A 22,008-nucleotide genomic window follows, 5' to 3' on the forward strand; every position below is an offset into this window, starting at 1 on the left:
ATTTACAAAGAACTAAAGCAGATCTACAAGAAAAAAACAAACAAGCCCATTCAAAAATGGGCAAAGGATATGAACAGATACTTTACAAAAGAAGACATACGGGAGGCCAACAAACATATGAAAAAATGCTCATCATCACTGGTCATCAGAGAAATGCAAATCAAAACCACATTGAGATACCATCTCACACCAGTTAGAATGGCGATCATTAAAAAATCGGGAAACAACAGATGCTGGAGAGGATGTGGAGAAATAGGAACACTTTTACACTGTTGGTGGGAATGTAAATTAATTCAACCATTGTGGAAGACAGTGTGGCGATTCCTCAAGGACCTAAAAATAGAAATCCCATTTGACCCAGCAATCCCATTACTGGGTATATATCCAAAGGATTATAAATCATTCTACTACAAGGACACGTGCACACGAATGTTCATTGCAGCACTGTTTACAATAGCAAAGACCTGGAACCAACCCAAATGCCCAACGATGATAGACTGGATAGGGAAAATGTGGTACATATACACCATGGAATATTATGCAGCCATCAAAAACGATGAGTTCACGTCCTTTGTAGGGACATGGATGAACCTGGAAACCATTATTCTCAGCAAACTGACACAAGAGCAGAAAATCAAACACCGTATATTCTCGCTCATAGGCGGGTGTTGAACAATGAGAACATATGGACACAGGGAGGGGAGCACTACACACTGGGATCCGTCGGGGGGAAATGGGGGAGGGGCGGGGGGTGGGGAGGTGGGAAGAGATAGCATGGGGAGAAATGACAGATACAGGTGAGGGGACGGAAGGAAGCAAAGCACACTGCCATGTGTGTACCTATGCAACAATCTTGCATGTTCATCACATGTACCCCAAAACCTAAAATGCAATAAAAAAAAAAAAGAAGGAGACATTACTACTGATACTACAGAAATGCAAAAGATCATCAGAGACTATTCTGTTTATATGCTAACAAACTGAAATATCTAGAGCAGGCGTCCCGAAACTTTTTACACAGGGGGCCAGTTCACTGTCTCTCAGACTGTTGGAGGGCTGCCACATACTGTGCTCCTCTCACTGACCACCAATGAAAGAGGTGCCCCTTCCTGAAGTGCGGCGGCAGGGGCCGGATAAATGGCCTCAGGGGGCCGCCTGCGGCCCACCCACGGTCCGTAGTTTGGGGACGCCTGATCTAGAGGAAGTGGATAAATTTGTGGAATCTATACAACCTCCCAAGATTGAACCAGGAAGAAACAGAAATCCTGAGCAGAACAATAACAAGTAGTGAGATTTAATTAGTAATTTAAAAAAATCTCCCCCAAATAATAATAACAACCACAACAACAAAGGTGCCCAGGATCAGACAGATTCACAGCAGAATTTTATGAGACATAAAAGAAGTGCTACCAATCCAACTGAAACTGTTCCAAAACACCGAAGAAGAGGGAATCTTCACTAATTCTACAAAGTATCACTTTGCTACCAACATCAGTAGAGAACACAACAAAAAAAGAAAATTACAGACTAATATCCTTGATGAACATAGGTGCAAAAATCCTTAACAAAATACAAGCAAACAAAATCAAACAGCACATCAAAAAAATAATACAATATAATTAAGTGGGTTTTATTTCAGGGATGCAAGGATGGTACAACATATGCATATCAATATATGTGACTTATCACATCAAGTGAATGAAAAACAAACAGCATATTATCATCTCAATAGATGTAGAAAAAGCATTTGATAAAATTCACCATCCTATCATGATCATAACCCTCAACAAAAAGGCATGGAAGAAACTACCTCAAAATAATAAAAGCCATATACAACAAACCCACAGCCAATAACACACTGAATGGGAAAAAGTTGAAAGCATTTCCCCTAAGAACTAGAACAAGACAAGGATGTCCATGTTTACCACTGCTATTCAGCACAGTTCTAGAGGTCCTAGCCAGAGCAATCAGGTAAGAGAAAAAATAAAAGCCATCAAAATGGGAAAAGAGGAAATCAGATTATCTGTTTGCTGATGAAATGAACTTATATCCAGAAAACCCTAAAGACTTCTTTCCAAAAGACTCCTAGATTTTGTAAATAAATTCAGTAAAGTTCCAGGATACAAAATCAACAAAAATCAGTAGCATTTCTACACAACAATAATAATCACACTAAGAACCAAATCAAAAGTCAATCCTATTCACAGTAGTTAAAAAGGAAAGGCCCTAGGAATATATTTAACCAAGAGGTGATAAATGTCTACAAAGAAAACTACAAAATATTGATGAAAGAGAGTTAAGAGGACACAAACAAATGGAAAAACATTCCATTCTCATAGATTAGATGAAATCAATGTTGTTAAAATGGCCATATTGCCCAAAGCAATCTATAGACTTAATACAATTCCTACCAAAATAATAATGACATTTTTCACAGAACTAGAAAAAAAATCCTAAAATTAATATGGAACTGAAGAGAACCTGAATAACCAAAGCAGTTCTAAGCAAAAAAGAACAAAGCTGCAGGCATCATATTACCTAACTTCAAATTATACTACAAGTCTACAGTAATCAAACAGCATGATCTATTTGTCTACGTTTTTACTAGTACCATGATGTGCATGGTACTGATATAAACGTAGACAAATAGATCAAGCTGTCTGATGCACATCATGGTACTGGTATAAATATAGACAAATAGATCAACAGAACATAACAGAGACCCCAGAAATAAAGCTACATACCTATAGCCAACTGATATTTGACAAAGTTGACAAAAACATGCATCAGAGAAAGGACACCCCACTCAATAAAGGATGCTAAGAAAATTGGATAGCTACAAAAGAATGAAAAAGAATGAAACTGGATTTATCTGTCACCATACACAAAAATTAAGATGAGTTAAACACTGAAGTATATAATGTGAAACTAAAAATTATAGAAGAAAACCTGGGAAAGCTCTTCTAGACATTGGCCTAGGCAAAGAATTTAAGACTAAGATTTCAAAGCAAATGCATCAATAACAAATATAGACAAATGGGACTTAATTAAACAAATGCTTCTGTAGAGCAAAAGTAATAATCAACACGATGAGCAGACAACCTACAGCATGGGAGAAAATATTTGCAAACTATGCATCTGACAAGGGACTAATATCTAGAATCTACAAGGAATTCAAACAAGTCAATAACATAAAAAGCAGTAAAAAGTGGGCAAAGAACATGGACCGACATTTTTCAAAAGTAAACATACAAATGCCCAACAGGCATAAGAAAAAATATTCAGCATCACTAATCATCAGAGTAATACAAATTTAAACCATAATGAGATGCTATCTTATGCCAGTCAGAATGCCTACTAATAAAAAGGCAAAAAATAACAGATGTTGGCAAAGATGCAGAGAAAAGGAAACACTACCCAAAGGCATCTACCCAAATGAAAAAAATCATTTTATCAAAAATACACATTCACTCACATTTATCACAGCACTAGCCAAAATAGATAAAGAATCAACCTAAGTAACCATCAATGGGTGATTGGATAAAGATAATATGATACACACACACACACAAACACACACACACACACACACACAAACACACACACATGTGTATGTATATCTATACATATATGTGTGTGTGTATATGTATATATGCCATGGAACACTATGTATGCATGAAAAAAATAAAATAATGTCTTTTATAGTTACATGAATGGATTTGGAAGCCATTATCTTAAGTAAAATAACTGAGAACAGAAAGCAAAATACTGCATGTTCTCATGTGTAAGTGAAAGATAAATAGTATGCACATATGGACATACAGATTGGAATAACAGACATTAGAGACTCGGAAAAGTGGGAGGGTGGGAGATGAGTGAGAGATGAAAAATTACATAATGGATACAATAAACACTATTCAGTGATGGTTACACCGAAAGCCCAGGCTCCAACACTAGGCAATATATCCATGTAACAAAGCTGTATTTGTACCCCCAAATCTATTTTACATGAATAAACAAGGTCACTGTAGAAGGATAAAGGGAGCAATTCAGTAAGAAGATACAATTTTAAATATACGTTTAACTTAGCACCAGAGCATCCAGTTATATACAGCAAATATTATTAGCTTTAAAGCGAGAGATAGACTCCAATACAATAATAGTTCAAGACTTCAACACCCTACTCTCCATATTAGACAGATCATCAAGATAGAAAATCATCAAAGAAACATTATATTTAAACTGCACTTCAGATCAATGTACCTAAAAGATATGCATGGAATATTTTATCCAATAGAGACAGAATATACATTCTTCTTATCAACACATGGAACATTCTCCAGTATAAACCATATGCTAGGGCACAAAGCAAGTCTAAATTAAAAAAAAAAAAAATCAAAATTATATCAAGTACCTTCTCAGATCACTATGGGATAAAACTAGAATTCAGTAACAACAGGAAATTTGGAAACTACAAATATATGGAAACTAAATAACATGCTTAACAGCCATTGGGTCAGTCAAGAAGAAAGAAGGAAATAAAAAAATTATGGAAACAAATAAAAATGGAAATACAACATGTCAAAACCCATGGGATGTAGCAAAAGAAATACTAAGAGGGAATTTCATAGCAAGACATGCCTATATTAAGAAGTAGAAAGATTTCAAATAATCAAGCTAATGATGCCTCTCAATAACTAGAAAAGCAAGAACAAACCAAATCTAAAATTAGTAAAGAAAAAAACAATAAAGATCGGAGCAGAACTAAATGTAATAGAGACTAAAACAATTACGAAGGTCAATGAAATGAAGTTAGTTTTTTGTAAAGATAAACAAAATTGATAAATTGCTAGCTAGACCAAAAAAAAAAATAAAAGAGACAATGTGAATTAGCAAAATCACAAACAGGGAGATATTACAACTAATACTACAGACATACAAGAAATCATCAGAGACTTATAAAGAACTATATGCTAACAAATTGGAAAAGCTAGAGGAAATGGATAAATTCCTGGACACATACATCTACTAACAATGAATCAGAAAGAAAGAGAAAACCTGAACAGTCCAATAACAAGTAATGAGATTGAATCAGTAATAAAAAGTCTCCCAACAAAGAACAACTCAGCACTGGATGGCTTTACTTCCAAATGCTATCAAACTTGTAAAGAAAAACTAACACCTATTCTTCTCAAACTATTTCAGAAAATTCAAAGAAGGAAATTCTTCCTAACTCATTCTATGATGCTAGTATTACCCTGATACCAAAACCAGACAAAAACACAATGGAAATAGAAAACTACAGGCCAACACCCCTGATAAACACAGACACAAAAAAGCTTCGACAAAATAGTAGCAAAGTGAATCCAACAGCACCATAAAAGGATAATATATCAGATGAAAGGATGGTTCAACACATGCAAGTCAATGAATGTGATACCTCACATTACCAGGATGAAGGACAAGAACAATATGATCATCTCAATAGACAGACAAAAGGCATTTTATAAAACTCAACTTCCCTTCATGTTAAAAACTCTCAAGAAATTAGGCATAGAAGAAACATACCTCAATATAATAAAGGTCATATCTGACAAACACACAGGTAACATACTACTGAATAGGGAAAAGCTGAAAGAACTGTAACAAGACACTGGATACCCACTTCTGCCACTTCATTTTTATTATTTATTTAGAGATAGGGTCAAAACTTTTATTCAACATAGTACTGAAAGTCCTCGCCAGACCAATCAGGCAAGAGAAAAAAATGAAAGTCATTTAAATTGGAATAGAGAAAGTCAAACTGTCCCTCTTTGCAGACCACATGGATGTGTGTGTGTGTATGTATGTGTGTGTGTATTATATATACATGGATATATATAAAATACATATATACCTATAAGTGTGTGTGTGTGTATGTGTGTATATATATGTGTGTGTGTGTAATATATATATATATGATCTAAAGAGTACACTAAAAACACTCTTAGAACTAATATATGAATTTAGTAAAATTGCAGGATACAAAATCAGCAGCATTGTTATACACCAATAATAAACTGGCTAAAATAGAAAACAATCTCATTTACAATATTTACAAAAAATAAAATACTTAGGAATAAATTTAACCAAGAAAGTGAAAGACCTTTATGAGGTACCACTTCAGAAAACTGATGAAAGAATGTGAAAAAGACACAAATAAACAGAAAGATAACCCATGCTCATGTCTCAGAAGAATTGATATTGTAAAATGACCATACTACCCAAAGCAATCTGCAGATTCAATGCAATCTCTATCAAAACACCAATGACATTCTTCATATAAATTTTAAAAATCTTAAAATTTGTATAGAACCATGAAAGAGCCCAAATAGCTATAGTGTTCCTGAGTTTAAAAAAAAAAGAAAAAAAAAAAGCAGGAGGCGTCACATACCTGATTTCAAAATATACTAAAAAGCTATAGTAACTAAAACAGCAAGGTATTGGTATAAAAACAGACACAGAAACCAATGAAACAGAATAGAGACTCCAGGAATAAATGCATGTATTTACAGCTAACTGATTTTCAACAAAGCTATTAAGAACATAAATTGGGGAAAGGCATCTTTTTCAATAATGTTACAGGAAAAGCTAGATATCAAAGTGCAGAAAAAATAAAACTAGATCCCTATGTCTCACAATATACAAAAATCAACTCAAAATTGATTAAAGACTTAAATGCAAGACTTAAAATCTACTGGAAACTACTAGAAGAAAATAGACATTGCTCTAGGGAAAAAAATTTATGGCTGAGACTTCAAAAGCATAGGCAACAAAAATAAAAATAGAAAAATGGAACTATATAAACAAAACAGCTTCTGTGCAGCAAAGGAAATAAATCAACAGAGTGAGAAGGACAACACGCTGAATGGGAGAAAATATTTGCAAACTATTCATCTGCCAAGGAACTAATATTCAGAATAAACAAGGAACTCAAACAATTTTTTTTTTTGTGTTTTTCATCCAACACGTACACCTGAGGAACTCAAACAACTTAACAGCAAAAAACTAATAACACTATGAAAAAGTAGGCAAAGGATCTGAGTAGGCATTTCTCAAAAGAAGACATATCTCTCTCACCCCAGTTACAGGGGGGAAAAAGGACATAAAAATGGACAACGAGTATATGGAAAAAATGTTCAACATAATGAATTATTGGGAAAATGCAAATCCAAGCCGCAATGAGACAACATCTTACCCTTGTTAGAATGGCTCTTTTCAAAAAGACAAAAAATGAAAGAGCTGATGAGGATGCAGAGAAAAGGAAATTCTCATACACTGCTGTTGGAAAGTAAATTAGTATAGCCATTACAGAAAACAGTATGAAGTTTCCTCAACGAACTAAAAATACAACTAACATAAAATCCATTAATCCCACTACTGGGTATTTATTCAAAAAAAGGAAATCCGTATATCAAAGGGATACCCATACTTCCTTGTTTACTGCAGCACTATTTACAATAGCAAGATATCAAATCAATCTAAATGTCCATCAATGGATGAATGATTTAAAAATGTGGATAAAACTTGAAAAAAAAATGTGGTATATATACTCAGTGGAATACTATTCAGCCTTAAAAAAGAATGAGATCCTGTCTTTTGCAGCAATGTGTATGGAACTGAGGTCATTATTTTAAATGAATGAAGCCGGCACTAAAAGACAAATATCATGTGTTCTCATTAATACGTGGGAACTAAAAAAGTTTATTTCAGTGATGTAGGGAATAGAATGATAGTTACTAGAGGCCAGGAAGGGTATGTGTGTGGCAGGGTGGTGGTGAAGAGGTTGCTTAGTAGGTATAAGATACAGTTAGATAGAAGGAGTAAGTTCTAGTGTTTCATAGCACAGTAGGGTGACTAAAGTTAATAATAATATATTGTATATTTCAAAATAAATAGAAGAGATTTGAAATGTTCCCAACTCAAACAAATAATAAATGTTTGAGGTGATAGATATCTTAAATATCCTGATTTGATCATTACACATTTTATGTATTTATCAAAATACCACATGTACTCCATAAATATGTATAAATATTATATGTCAACAGCAAAGACTACCACATTACAAGTAGACAAGTACCAGCACAGAACAAAGGAAATATCACTAAGTGAGACTCTGATTAATACATGGGCTGGTTTGCGTCAGTGAAAGGCATTTGGTACTTTTCTCCAAGTCTTAAACACTTTAGAGATTCACCTTCACTCAGTGTGCTTCTAATTCCTCCCAAGAATGGCTCCAAATTACACATGACTAATTTAAAGACACACTAACCCTAGCAACTTTATTTTTATTTTATTCTTTTTAAGAGAAAAGGACTTACTTTGTTGCTTGAACTGGTGTGCAGTGGCACGTTCATAACTCACTGCAGCCTTGAATTCCTGTACTGGACCCAAGCAACCTTCCCACCTCAGTCTCCTGGTTAGCAAGAACTACACATGCTTGTCACCATATCTAGCTAATTTTTATTTTTTTGTAGAGACAGGGTCTTTCTATGCTGCCCAGGCTGACCCTGAACTTCTGGCATCAAGTGATCCTCTCACCTTGGCCTCCCAAAGCACTGTGATTATAGGTGTGAGCCACCACACCCAGCCAGCAATTATATTTTTTAATGTAAGCAAGTAGAGAGTAAGAAATTAAATTTAAAAGGCATCTTGAGCCTGAAATAAAATAATGCTATCTCCTAAAACTAATTAACCTGATAATTCTATTCTATGACAATAATTTGAGTGTGAAAATATGGAATAAAGATTTCCACTTCTCCTCATACATTTCATTCAACAAGTATTTATTGAGTGCCTCATGTGTGCCACAAACAATTCTAAAAAGTAGGAATATTGCGGTACAATAAAGATAAAGTAGACAATTCCCTGCCTTCTTCAAACTTACATTCCATTTCTTTTTGGTGGAGTGGGGAAGAAAAAATGAATAAACTATATATTGAATATTAGATGGTGAGAAATGCTATGTGGAAATAATTACAAAGAAGTTAGGGAGAACTTGGTTAGTTTTAAGTAGAGGTTGGAGAAGCATCACTGAGAAACAGTATAGCATTATATTTGGGATTCAGATAAAAAAATGGGAAGAAGAAATAGGAAAAGGTGAGCTCAGGTAGTATTATGAAACCTAGTGTCAACCATTTCAAGAACATTGCCTTTTAGTGACCTCACAGTGCTTATAAGTCATCATTAACTACTCAAGAGTAAACATAATACCATTTTGCTTAGATTTACTGATCTACTACTCTATTTTCCTATGTATTAGAATGGTATTTTTATAATGTTCTGCTTAACATCATATACTAGGACACAGGACTTCTGAGTCCTAATTTAGGACCTTTTCACTTATGTCTTGCTGCTACTTTAAAGAAATTAGTTAAAGGAAGAAAATTCTTTTCTGATTTTCAACACCATAACTGACATGCTATCTTTTCCCATTCACGATCTCTTTCCAAGTTTACTAAACAAAAGATCAATGGTTCTAGACCCTAGTGCTGATTTGTTATCTAATCCTTATAACTTAAGAAATATTATTTCTTGAGAAATAAGATTTGACCTCAGACTGAAAGGAATGTTTTTGCTCCTTTAAGCACTATCATGTGCATTATCTCTAAAAAATAAAAAAAAAAAAAAACCATAATATAAATAAATTGTTTTTTTTCTGAAGGATACTAAGCATTGTACTTTAGAAAAAAGCTTATTAGTAAAAGTTTTACCAAATGAATACACATACAATTTAAATTATTTTTTCTTACTGAAAACTAATATCTACCTCATTGTTGTTTTTCCCAAATGAGGAAAAAACTAATGACTTGCCAGAATTCTGGAAAGATAGCAGATTGGAAGCACCGGGAATTTGTCTCCCCTCCTAGATTACAATTGCACTGGCAGAATGTGTCCAATGTAACTATCTTGGACTCTGGAGTCTATTGAAGACTTGCAACTTCCAGGGGAAGGTTTGGACAGTAAGATGCAGTTAACTTCATCAATTTCAGATCTTACCACAGTAGCAGCTACACATCCTCTACCCCTCAGCTGTGTGGCAGGCAGCCGTGCACATATTCCTAGATCAATCTGGACATGGCCTGTGGGAGCCATAGTAGGCAAATAAAAAAACCTGTCTTCTAAATATCAGAGATTTATGCTCTGACCACTGATTGTTGTTTCTGATCAAAGAGGTACAAAAAAGCAGGTGGCCATTGTTGTGCCTCCCATCACTGTTGTAAGCCCTTTCTCCTCTGGCTGAAGTAACTTCCAGGGGATTTAAAGGGACTACGTCCTTCTCTTCCTTTATTTTTGTCTTTTCCCCCTTTAGGGAACTAGACATTATAAACTAGGATTTTTTTTTTTAACTACATACATGCGGAAAATTGAAAATGAACATTCCACACCCAGGGAAAGGCACAGGCTCAAAAAGACGGAGAAGACCTTAAGTTGACACCTTAGACCGATCCTTGGCACAGAGACAGACAGACAGACAGACAGACAGACAGACAGACAGACACACACACACACACACACACACACACAGAGAGAGAGAGAGCCAAAAAATAGCAAACCCTGGAGAAAGGAGAGAATCTAATTTCCACAGTTACCCCATTACTAGGTCCAAATATCCAATTTACAACAAAGAAAATCACAAGGGAGACAAAAAAAGAGGCAAATGTAGACCCTTCATAGAAAAAAAAAATCAATAAAAACTGTTCCCAAAAAAGACCTGATGACAGATCTACTAAACAGATCTATTAGATAAATACTTTTAAACAACTGAAGATGTTCAAAGAACTAAAAAAAGATGTGAAGAGACTCAAGAAAAAGATACATGAACAAAATGGGAATATCCATGAAGATAAATTCTGAAAAGAAACCAAATAAAATTCTAGAACTTAAAAATAGAATAAATGAAATGAAAACTTTACTACTAGGATTCAAGGACACATTTGAACAAACAGAGGAAAGACTGAGCAAACTGAAAGGACAATGGAAATTATTGAGTCAGAGGAACAGAAAGAGAGAAATTAAAGAAAGGTGAACAAAGCCTTAGGGACCTGTGGGACACCATCAAACTGACAAACAAATGTATTGTGGAAATACCAGGAGCAGAGAGGGAAAAGGGCAAGAGAGAAATAAAGGCTGAAAACTTGCCAGATTTAACAAGACATGACTATAAACATTTAAGAACCATTCAAAAATTAAAAGTAAGATGGACTCAAAAAGACCAACATTGAGACAAATATTATAATCAAACTTTCAAAAGATAAAGACAAAAAAATCATAAGAGTAGCAAGAAAAAAATGACTTGTCACAAACAAGGAATGTTCAATAAGATCATCAGCAGACTTCTTGTCAGAAACCTTGGAGAACAAAACACAGTGGGCCAATATATTCGAAGTATGAAAAGAAAAATCGGTCAACCAAAAATCCCATATACAGAACAACTGTCCTCCATATATAAGGGAGGAGATGGGCACAGTGATGTGTGCCTCTAGTCTCAGCTACTCAGGAGGCTGAGGTAGGAGGACTGCTTGAGCACAGGAGCTTGAGTTCAGCCTGGGCAGCATAGTAAGATCCTGTCTCTTAAAAAAAAAAGGTGAGGGAGAAATTAAGACATTTCCAGATAAACAAAAACTGAAAAAGTTCATTATCATGAGGCCTTCCCTGCAAGAAATACTCAAGAGAGTACTGTAAGGTGAAGTGAGAAGACAATAGACAGAAACTTGAAACTGTATGAAGAAATAAAAATCACTATAAAGGTAAATGCATGGACAATTATAAAAACTAGTACTATTGCAATAATGGTTTGTAACTCCACTTTTTTATTTTCTACATGATTTAAGAGAAGACTAATATATTTTTAAAGACAATTAGTAGTCTAAAAACTAGTACTGTAACTTTGGTTTATAACTTCACATTTTGTTTTATACATAATTTAAGAGACCAAATATAGGAATTACTAGCTTATTATACAAAGAATGAGCTAAGGATCCCTTATCTAAAATGCCTGGGACCAAAGTGTTGCAGATTTTTTTTTTTTTTAATCTTGGAATATTTGCATTATACTTACTGGTTGAACATCTCTAATCCAAAAATCAATAGCATGTCATGTCAGTGCTCAAGAAGTTGTAGATTTTGGAGCATTTTAGATTTCAGAGTTTCAGATTAGGAACACTCAACCTGTATAAAGATGTAATTTTGGCCGGGTGCGGCAGCTCAAGCCTGTAATCCCAGCACTTTCGGAGGCCGAGGCGGGTGGATCACGAGGTCGAGAGATCGAGACCATCCTGGTCAACATGGTGAAACTCCGTCTCTACTAAAAATACAAAAAATTAGCCGGGCATGGTGGCACGTGCCTGTAATCCCAGCTACTCAGGAGGCTGAGGCAGGAGAATTGCCTGAACCCAGAAGGCGGAGGTTGTGGTGAGCCGAGATCACGCCATTGCACTCCAGCCTGGGTAACAAGAGCGAAACTCCGCCTCAAAAAAAGAGATATAATTTTGTGACATCAACAACCAAAAGGGGTGGAAAAGAAGTTGCTGAGGGAGCAATTTTTGTATGTTACTGAAGATAAGCTAGTATAAATTCAAATTAGAATGTGATAATATTCAGAAGATAAATGTAGTCTCTATAATAGCCACTAAGAAAGTAGTTGTAGAATACATAAAAAAGGAAATGAGGAAAGAATCAACTAAAAATGCCTCAAAAATCAACTAAAAACAAAAGAAGACTGTTGTATTAGCCCATTTTCATGCTACTGATAAAGATATATCCAAGAGTGGGCAATTTACAAAAGAAAAAGGTTATTGGACTTACAATTCCATGTGGTGGGAAAGCCTCACAATCATGGTGGAAGGTGAAAGGCACGTCTCACATGGCAGCAGACAAGAGAACAGAGAGCTTGTGCAGGGAACTTCTCTTTTTAAACTCATCAGATCTCATGAGACTTACTATCACAAGAATAGTACAGGAAAGACTTGCCTCCATGATTTGGGTACTTCCCACCGGATCCCTCCCAAAATGCATGGAAATTCAAGATGAGATTTGGATGGTAACACAGCCAAACCATATCATTTTGCCCTTGGCCCCTCCTATATCTCATGTCCTCACATTTCAAAACCAGTAATGCCTTCTCAACAGTCCTCCAAGTCTTAACTCATTTCAGCATTAACTCAAAAGTCCACAGTCCAAAGTCTCATCCAAGACAAAGCAAGTCCCTTCTGCCTATGAGCCTGTAAATCAAAAGTAAATTAGTTACTTTTAGATACAATGAAGGTGCAGGAATTGAGTAAATACAGCCATTCCAAATGGTAGAAATTGGCCAAGCAAAGGGGCTACAGGCCCCAAGCAGGTCGGAAATCCAGTTGGGCAATCATATCTTAAAGTTCCAAAATGATCTCCTTTGACTCCTTGTCTCACATCCAGGTCACTCTGATGCAAGAGGTGGACTCCCACAGCCTTGGGAAGCTCCACCCCTGGGGCTTTGCAGGATGCAGATCCCCTCCTGGCTGCTTTTACAGGCTGATGTTAGTGTTTATGGCTTTTCTAGACACACAGTGCAAACTGTTGGTGGATCTACCATTGTGGGGTCTGGAGGATGGTGGCCGACCCTCTTCTCACAGCTCCACTAGGTAGTGCCCCTGTAGGGACTCTGTGCGGGGGCTCTGACCCCACATTTCCCTTTCACAATGCCCTGGAAGAATTCTCTGTGAGGGCCCCACCCTGCAGCAAACTTCAGCCTGGGCATCCAGGTGTTTCGATATATCTTCTGAAATCTAGGCAGAGGTTCCCAAACCTCAATTCTTGACTTTTGTGCACCTGCAGGTTTAACCACCACATGGAAGCTGCTAAGGCTTTGGGCTTCCACCCTCTGAAGCAACAGCCCAAGCTATAACTTGATCCCTTTTAGTCATAGCTAGAGTGACTGTGACACAGGGCACCAAGTCCCTAGACTGCACATAGCAGAGGGACCCTGGGCCTGGCCCAGAAAACCATTTTTTTCCCCTAAATTTCTAGGGCTGTGATGGGATGTGCTGCCACAAAGGTCTCTGACATGCTCTGGAGACATTTTCCCCATTGTGTTGGGGATTAACATTCAGGTCCTCATTACTTATGCAAATTTCTGCAGCTGTCTTAAATTTCTCCCCAGAGAATGGGATTTTCTTTTGTATTGCATTGTCAGGCTGCAAATTTTCCAAAGTTTTATGCTCAGTTTCCCTTTTAAAACCGAATGCCATTAACAGCACCCAAGTCACATCTTGAATGCTTTGCTGCTTAGAAATTTCTTCTGAAGTTCAAAGTAACACAGATCTCTAGAGCAGGGGGCAAAATGCCACCAGTCTCTGCTAAAACAAAACAAGAGGCACCTTTGCTCCAGTTCCCAACAATTTCCTCATCTCTGTCTGAGACCACTTCAGCCTGGATTTCCTTGCTGATATCATGCTCAGCATTTTGGTCAAAGCCACTCAACAAGTCTCTATGAAGGTGCAAACTTTCCCACATTTTCCTGTCTTTTTCTGAGCCCTCCAAACTGTTCCAACCTCTGCCTGTTATCTCATTCTAAAGTCACTTCCACATTTTCAGGTATCTTTTCAGTAGTACCCCACTTTACTGGTACAAATTTACTATATTAGTCTGTTTTTACACTGCTGATAAATACAAAAGAAAAGGTTTACTGGACTTATAGTTCCACATGGTTGGGAAGGCCTCACAATCGAGGTGGAAGTTGAAAGGCACATCTCACATGGCAGCAGACAAGAGAACAGAGAGCTCATGCAGGGGAACTCCTCTTTTTAAAACCATCAGATCTCATGAGACTTACTGTCACGAGAACAGCACAGGAAAGACTTGCACCCATAATTCAATTACTTCCACCAGGATCCTCCCACAACACATGGAAATACAAGATGAGATTTGGGTGAGGACACAGCCAAACCATATAAACAGTAATGCAGGAAATGAGGAACAAAAAAGCTATACACCAGAAAATATATACCAGAATGACAAATGTCTCTCCTTACCAGTAATTACTTGAAATGTAAATCCATTAAACTGTCCAATCAATAGACAGAGATTGGCAGAATGAATAAAACTACATGCTGTCTATAAGATATTAATTTTAGATCCAAAGATGCAAATACATTGAAATTGAGAGGATGGAAAAAGATATACATGCAAATAATAACCAGAGAGAGCAGAGGCCACTAATATTAGTGGCCACACTAATTAGAAAAACTTTAAATCAAAAAAGATTACAAGAGATCAAGAGGAACCTACTGACAGACCATCAAAATATATGAAGTGAAAGTCAACATAACTAAAGAAAGAAATAGACAGCGCTATAATAATAGTTGGAGACTTAATACCCCACTCTCAATACCAACCAGATAAAGATAAGTAAGGAAATAGAGGACTTAACACAATAAACCAACTACATCTAACAGATATGTATAGAACACTTTACTCGAAAACAGCATATATATGTTTCTCAAGAGCACATGCAACGTTTTCCAGAATGAACCACATGTTAGGCCACAAGTTAAGTCTCATAAATTTAAAAAGATATATTTCATATGAATTGTCTTCTTCAGCCACAGTGAGATCAAGCAAAAATAAAACTATAAAATTCATACATTTGTGGAAATTAAACAACACATTCTTAAGCAACCAATGTATCAAATAAGAAACCACAAGAGAAATTAGAAAATATTTGGAGATGAATGAAGCTCAAGAAACAACATACCAAAATTTATGGGACTCAGAAATAGCAGTGCTAAGGGGGAGTTTATACCTATAAATGTTTACATTTAAAAAACGGCCCTTTCCAGTGGTGATGACCACCCTTTCTGGCAGTGACGACCTACCCATGAGAACATGCCTCTAACAAAGGATCTCCTTCATCCCTCTCCAGAAAAGGAGAAGAGAAAACACAAGGAGACAAGTCTGGTGCAGAGCCCCAATTCCTACTTCATGGATATGAAATGCCCAGTATGCTATAAAACCACCGTGGTCTTTAGCCATGCACAAACTGCAGTTTTGTGTGTTGGCTGCTCCACTGTCCTCTACCAGCCTATAGGAGGAAAAGTAAGGCTTACAGAAGGATGTTCTTTCAGAAGGAAGCAGTACTAAAAGCACTCTGAATCAAGATGAGTGGGAAACCATCTCAATAAACACATTTTGGATAAAAAAAAGAAAAAGATCTCAAATCAACAATCTAACTTTGCAAAGTAAGGAATGAGAAACAAGAACAAATGAAATCAAAAGGTAGTGGAAGAAAGTAAATATAGGTTAGGCAGAGAGAAATGAAATCAAGAATATAAAAATAAGAGAGAAAAATCAATAAAACCAGAAGCTGGTTCTTTGAAAAGAATCCATAAATTGAAAAACCATGGGGGAAGGGGTCAAGATGACCGATTGGAAGCAGCTGTGGTCCTCAGCACTCACAGAGAGGAACAAAACAGGCAAGTGAATACAGCACCTTCAACTGAAATATCCAGGTTCTTGCATTTGGACTGATTAGGGAAACAACTAACACACAGAGAATGAAGAAAAGTAGGGTGGGGTGATGGCCCACTCAGGAGTGACACAGAGCCAAGGGAACCCCCTCCCCCAGCCAAGGGAAGCAGTGAGTGACAATGTGACCCAGGAAACCATGCTCTGCCATGAATCTTTGCAACCTATGGATCAGGAGATCCCCTTGTGAGCCCATGCCACCAGAGCTTTGGGTCTGTTACATAGAGCTGGGTGGAGTCTTGGCAGAGCAACTGCTCAGGTACACACAGAAACCCAGGAGCTTTAAATATTCCAGTTTTTCTGCAATGCAGGCAAGGTGCACATACCCCTAGGAAGGGGGCAGAATCCAGGGAGCCAAACAGCATCATTCTATAGACCACACTTCCAATGTACCTCACAAGATAAGACCCACTGTCTTGGAATTACAGCAAGCCATCAGCAACAGAGTAGAGCCCACCTGACACAGGATGGAGCTTTCAGGGAAGAGAGGTGGGCAACACCTCTGCTGTTTTGTCGACTCAGCCATTCCAGCCTCTGGGCTTTGGAGAGTCTAAATAGTTCAGATGAGGAAGGGTTCCCCTAGCAGCACAACACAGCAGCTTTGCCAGATCAAGACTGCTTCTTCCTCACTGGGTAGAAACTTCCAGCTGGACCCTCCAGCCTTGCCTTCCTGCATGTATTACAGACAGAGCTCTGATCTGTCCTGGGATGAAGTGCCCAGAGGAGTGGAGGGCTGCCACTTAGGCTGGTTGGATGACTCAGCCATTCTGGCCTGTGGGCTTTGAAGAGTTCTAGCTGACAGGGGCAGAGGCAGTTCCTCACCACAGCACAGCAGTTTTGTTCAGGTATGGTCAAACTGCTTCTTTAAGCAAGACCCAAATCCACTTCCCCTAGTGGGGCAGGTACTTCCAGTCAGGTTCCATCCACAGGGGCCTCTGGCCACCCTGGCCTGTATTCTCCCCAGGATAAAGTGCCTGAGGGGTGGGGTAGGCTGCCAACTTGGTCATTTGGTTTCTCAGCTTGTATAGCCTGTGGGCCCTGGAGAGGCCAAACCAATCAGGGGGGCTGAAGGAAACTCAAACACAGCACAGCTTCTCTATCAAAAAGCATCCAGACTGCTTCTTTAAGCAAATTCCTGATCCTGTCTGGGTAAGACCTCCCAACAGGAGTCTTCAGCTACCTCCAACAGGTACATTTGGGCCAGCAAAGGGTCAATACCTCTGGGACAGAGCTTCCAGAGGAAAAGTTTGGCTGCCATCCTTGCTATTTCACAGCCTTCACAGGTGATACCTCAAGGTACAAAAAAAAAAAAAAAAAAAAAAAAGAAAGAAAGAAAGAAAGAAAAAGAAAGAAAGAAAGAAGCACCAAAAACAAGGAAACTAAGGTTTGGAGTGGACCTCCAGCAAACTGTAGTAGCCCTATGGAAGAGTAGCCAGACTATTAAAAGAAAAACAGACAAACAGAAAACAAGAAAACCCCATCCAAAGATCAACAATGTGAAAAATCAAAGGTAGATAAACGCACTAAGATAGGAAAGCATCAATGCAAAAACATTGAAAACTCAAAAAGCCAGAGTGCTCCTTTTCCTTAAAATTACTGCAACACCTCTCCAGCAAGGGCTCAGAACTGGGCTGAGGCTGGGATGGCTGAAATGACAGATGTAGGTTTCAGAAGGTAGGTAACAAACTTTGCTGAGATAAAGTAGCATGTTGTAAACCAACCCAAAGAAGCTAAGACTCACAATAAAACAATACAGGAGCTAAGAGCCAAAACAGCCAGTTTAAAGAGGCATATAACCAATCTGTTAGAGCTGAAAAGCACACTACAGGACTTCACATGCAATCACAAGTATTAATAACAGAATAGACTGAGTGGAAGAAAGAATCTCAGAGCTTGAAGACTAGCGTTCTGAAATAAGACAGGCTGACAAGAATAGAGAAATAAAAATGAAAAAAATGAGCAAAACCTCTGAGAAATATGGGATTATGTAAAGAGACCAAATCTACAATTGATTGGGGTACCTGAAAGAGACAGAGCAAATGGAACCAAGTTGGAAAATACACTTCGAGATATCATCCAGAACTTCCCCAACCTAGCAAGACAGGCTAATATTCAAATTCAGGAAATGCAGAGAACTCCAGTAAAATATTCCATGAGAAGATCATCCCCAAGGCACATAATAATCAGATTATCCAATTTGAAATGAAAGAAAAAATGTTAGTTAAGGGCAGCCAGAGAGAAAAGCCAGGTCACCTACAAAGGGAAGCCATCACATTAACAGCAGATCTCTCAGCCAAAACCTTAGAAGCTAGAAGAGACTGGGGGCCAAAAGTCAACTTTCTTAAAGAAAAGAATTTCTACCCCAGAATTTTATATCCAGCCAAACTAAGCTTCATAAGCAAAGGAGAAACAAGATCCTTTTCAGACAAGCAAATGATGAGGGAATTTGTTACCAACAAATGTGCCTTGCAAGAGCTCCTGAAGGAAGCACTAAATATGGAAAGGAAAAACCATTACAAGCCACTACAAAAACATACTGAAATACACAGACCAGTGATACTATGAAGCAAACACAGAACCAAGTCTGCAAAATAACCAGCTAGCATCATGATGACAGGATCTAATTCACACATAACAATACTAATCTTCAATGTAAATGGGCTAAATTTCCCAATTAAAAGACACAGAGTAGCAGGCTAGATAAAGAACTAGGACCCAACAGTATGCTGTGTTCAAGAGACCCATCTCACATGGAAAGACACACACAGGCTCAAAATAAAGGAATGGAGGAAAATTTACTGAGCAAATGGAAGACTGAAAAAAAGCCCAGGGGTTGCAATCCCAGTTTCTGACAAAAGCAGGCTTTAAATCAACAAAGGGTTGGTGCAGTGACTCACACCTGTAATCCCAGCACTTTAGGAGGCTGAGGCAGGTGGATAACCTGAGATCAGAAGTTCAGACCACCCTGGCTAACATGGATAAACCCCATTTGCATGTATACACACACACACACACACACACACACACACACACACACACACAAATTAACTGAACATGGTGGTGGGTGCCTGTAATCCCAGCTACTTGGCAGGCTGAGGCAGGAGAATCACTTGAACCAGGAGGTGAAGTTTGCAGTGAGCCAAGACTGTACCACTGCACTCCAGCCTGGGAGACAGAGTGAGACTCTATCTCAAAAACAAACAAACAAAAAAACAATCTAACTAACTAACTAACTAACTAACAAAGATCAAAAAAGCCTGGGAGACAGAGTGAGACTCTATCTCAAAAACAAACAAACAAACAAACAATCTAACTAACTAACAAAGACAAAAGAAGGGCATTACATAATGGTAAAGGGTCCTATTCAACAAGAAGAGCTTATCTTCCTAAATATATATGCGCCCAATACAGGAGCATGTAGATTCATAAAGCAGGTTCTTAGAGGCCTTCAAAGAGACTGAGACTAGCAAATAATAATAGTGGAAGACTTGACACTATTAGACAGATCATCAAGACAGAAAGTTAACAAAGATATTTAGGACTTGAATTCAGCTCTGGATAAAGTGGACCTGATAGATATCTACAGAACTCTCCAGCCCCAAACAACAGAATATACATTTTTCTCATTGCCACATGGCACTTGCTCTAAAATTGATCACATAATCAGAAGTAAAACACTCCTCAGCAAAAGCAAAGGAGCTGAAATAATAGCAATCAGTCTGTCAGACTAGAGTACAATTGAATTAGAATTCAAGATTAAGAAATTCATTCAAAACCACATTACTACATAGAAACTGGACAATCCAATCCCGAATGACTCATTGGTAAATAATGAAATTAAGGCAGAAATCAAGTTCTTTGAAACTAAGGAGAACAAATATACAATGTACCAGAATTTCTGGGATGCAGCTAAAGCAGTGTTAAGAGGGAAATTTATAACATTAAATGCCCACATCAAAAAGCTAGAAAGATCCCAAATGGACAGCTTACTTACTAAAATAACTAGAAAACCAAGAGCAAACAAACACAAAGCTAGAAGACAAGAAATAATCAAGATCAGAGCTGAACTGAAGAATGTAAAAAACAGAAAACCTTTCAAAAAATCAATGAATCCAAGAACTGATTTTTTAAATTAATAAGATATACTGCTAACTAGACTAATAAAGAATAAAATGAGAAGATTTAAATAAACACAATTGGAAGGATAAGGAGAATATCACTACTGACCCCACAGAGATACAAACAACCATCAGAGAATACTATAAACATCCCTATGCAAACAAACTAGAAATTCTAGAAGAAATGGATAAATTCTTGGACAGATACATCCTCCCAAGACTGAACCAGGAAGAAACTGAATGCCTGAATAGATAAGTAACAAGTTCTGAAATTGAGGCAGTAATAAACAGCCTACCAGCCAAAACCAAACAAACAAACAAAAAAATGCCCAGGACCAGATAGATTCACAGACAAATTCTACTGGAGGAAAAAAGAAGAGCTGGTACTATTTCTACTGAAACTATTCAAAAAATTTGAAAAGGAGGGAATCTTCCCTAACTCATTTCCTTTTTTTTTTTTTTTGAGATGGAGTCTTGCTCTGTCACACAGGCTGGAGGGCAGTGGCTCAATCTCAGCTCACTGCAACCTCTGCCTCCTGGTGATTGAGGTGGCAGATTTATGATTCTCATGAGTCAGCCTCCTGAGTTGCTGGGATTACAGGCACCTGCCACAAAACCCGGATAATTTGTATTTTTAGTAGAGACAGCATTTTGCCATGTTGGCCATGCTGATCTCAAACTCCTGACCTCATGTGATCTGCCTGTCTTGACCTCCCAAAGTGCTGGGATTACAGGTGTGAGCTAGCATGCCAAGTTCTCCCTAACTCATTATATGAGGCCAGCATTATCCTGATACCAAAACCTGGCAGAGATACAACAACAACAACAACAACAAAAACTTCAGGCCAAGACCCTTGATGAACATCAAGGCAAAAATCCTCAACAAAATACTGGCAAACTGAATCCAGAAGCACATCAAAAAGCTTATCCACTACAATTAAGTAGGCTTCATCCATGGGATACAACATTGGTTCAATGTAAACAAATCAATAAATGTGACACGTTACATAAATGGATCTAAAGACATGATTATCTCAATAGATGCAGAAAGATCCTTCAGTAAAATTTAACATCCCTTTATGTTAAAAACTCTCCATAAACTAGGTATTAAAGGAACACACTTCAAAATAATAAGTTCCATATATGACAAACCCACAGCCAATATCATACTGATTCAGCAAAAGCTGGAAGCATTCCCCTTGAAAATTGGCACAAGACAAAGAGGCCCTCTCTCACCACTCCTATTCAACATAGTATTGGAAGTTCTGGCTAGGGAAATCAGGAAAGACAAATAAATCAAGAGGATTCAAATAGGAGGAGAGGAAGTCAAACTATCTTTGTTTGC

At 37.5% G+C, this 22,008-nt stretch overlaps 2 protein-coding genes across 2 annotated transcripts in view; one reads left to right on the top strand and one right to left on the bottom strand.

Annotated features, from left to right (window-relative positions):
• ZC2HC1B (zinc finger C2HC-type containing 1B) overlaps positions 1–22,008 on the bottom strand; it is a gene marked incomplete at its 5' end in the record, with an annotated part of 65,088 nt that overhangs the window by 13,196 nt on the left and 29,884 nt on the right. The gene's annotated exons all lie outside the window — the stretch shown is intronic.
• On the top strand, positions 15,907–16,229 carry LOC120362554 (small ribosomal subunit protein eS27-like). The gene has a single exon (XM_039465360.2). It carries the CDS (start codon positions 15,907–15,909, stop codon positions 16,159–16,161), a length of 255 nt encoding a protein of 84 aa, XP_039321294.1. The 3' UTR covers positions 16,162–16,229.

This window comes from Saimiri boliviensis, chromosome 4 (assembly GCF_048565385.1).
Source record: "Saimiri boliviensis isolate mSaiBol1 chromosome 4, mSaiBol1.pri, whole genome shotgun sequence".
NCBI classification, from domain to species: Eukaryota; Metazoa; Chordata; class Mammalia; order Primates; family Cebidae; genus Saimiri; species Saimiri boliviensis.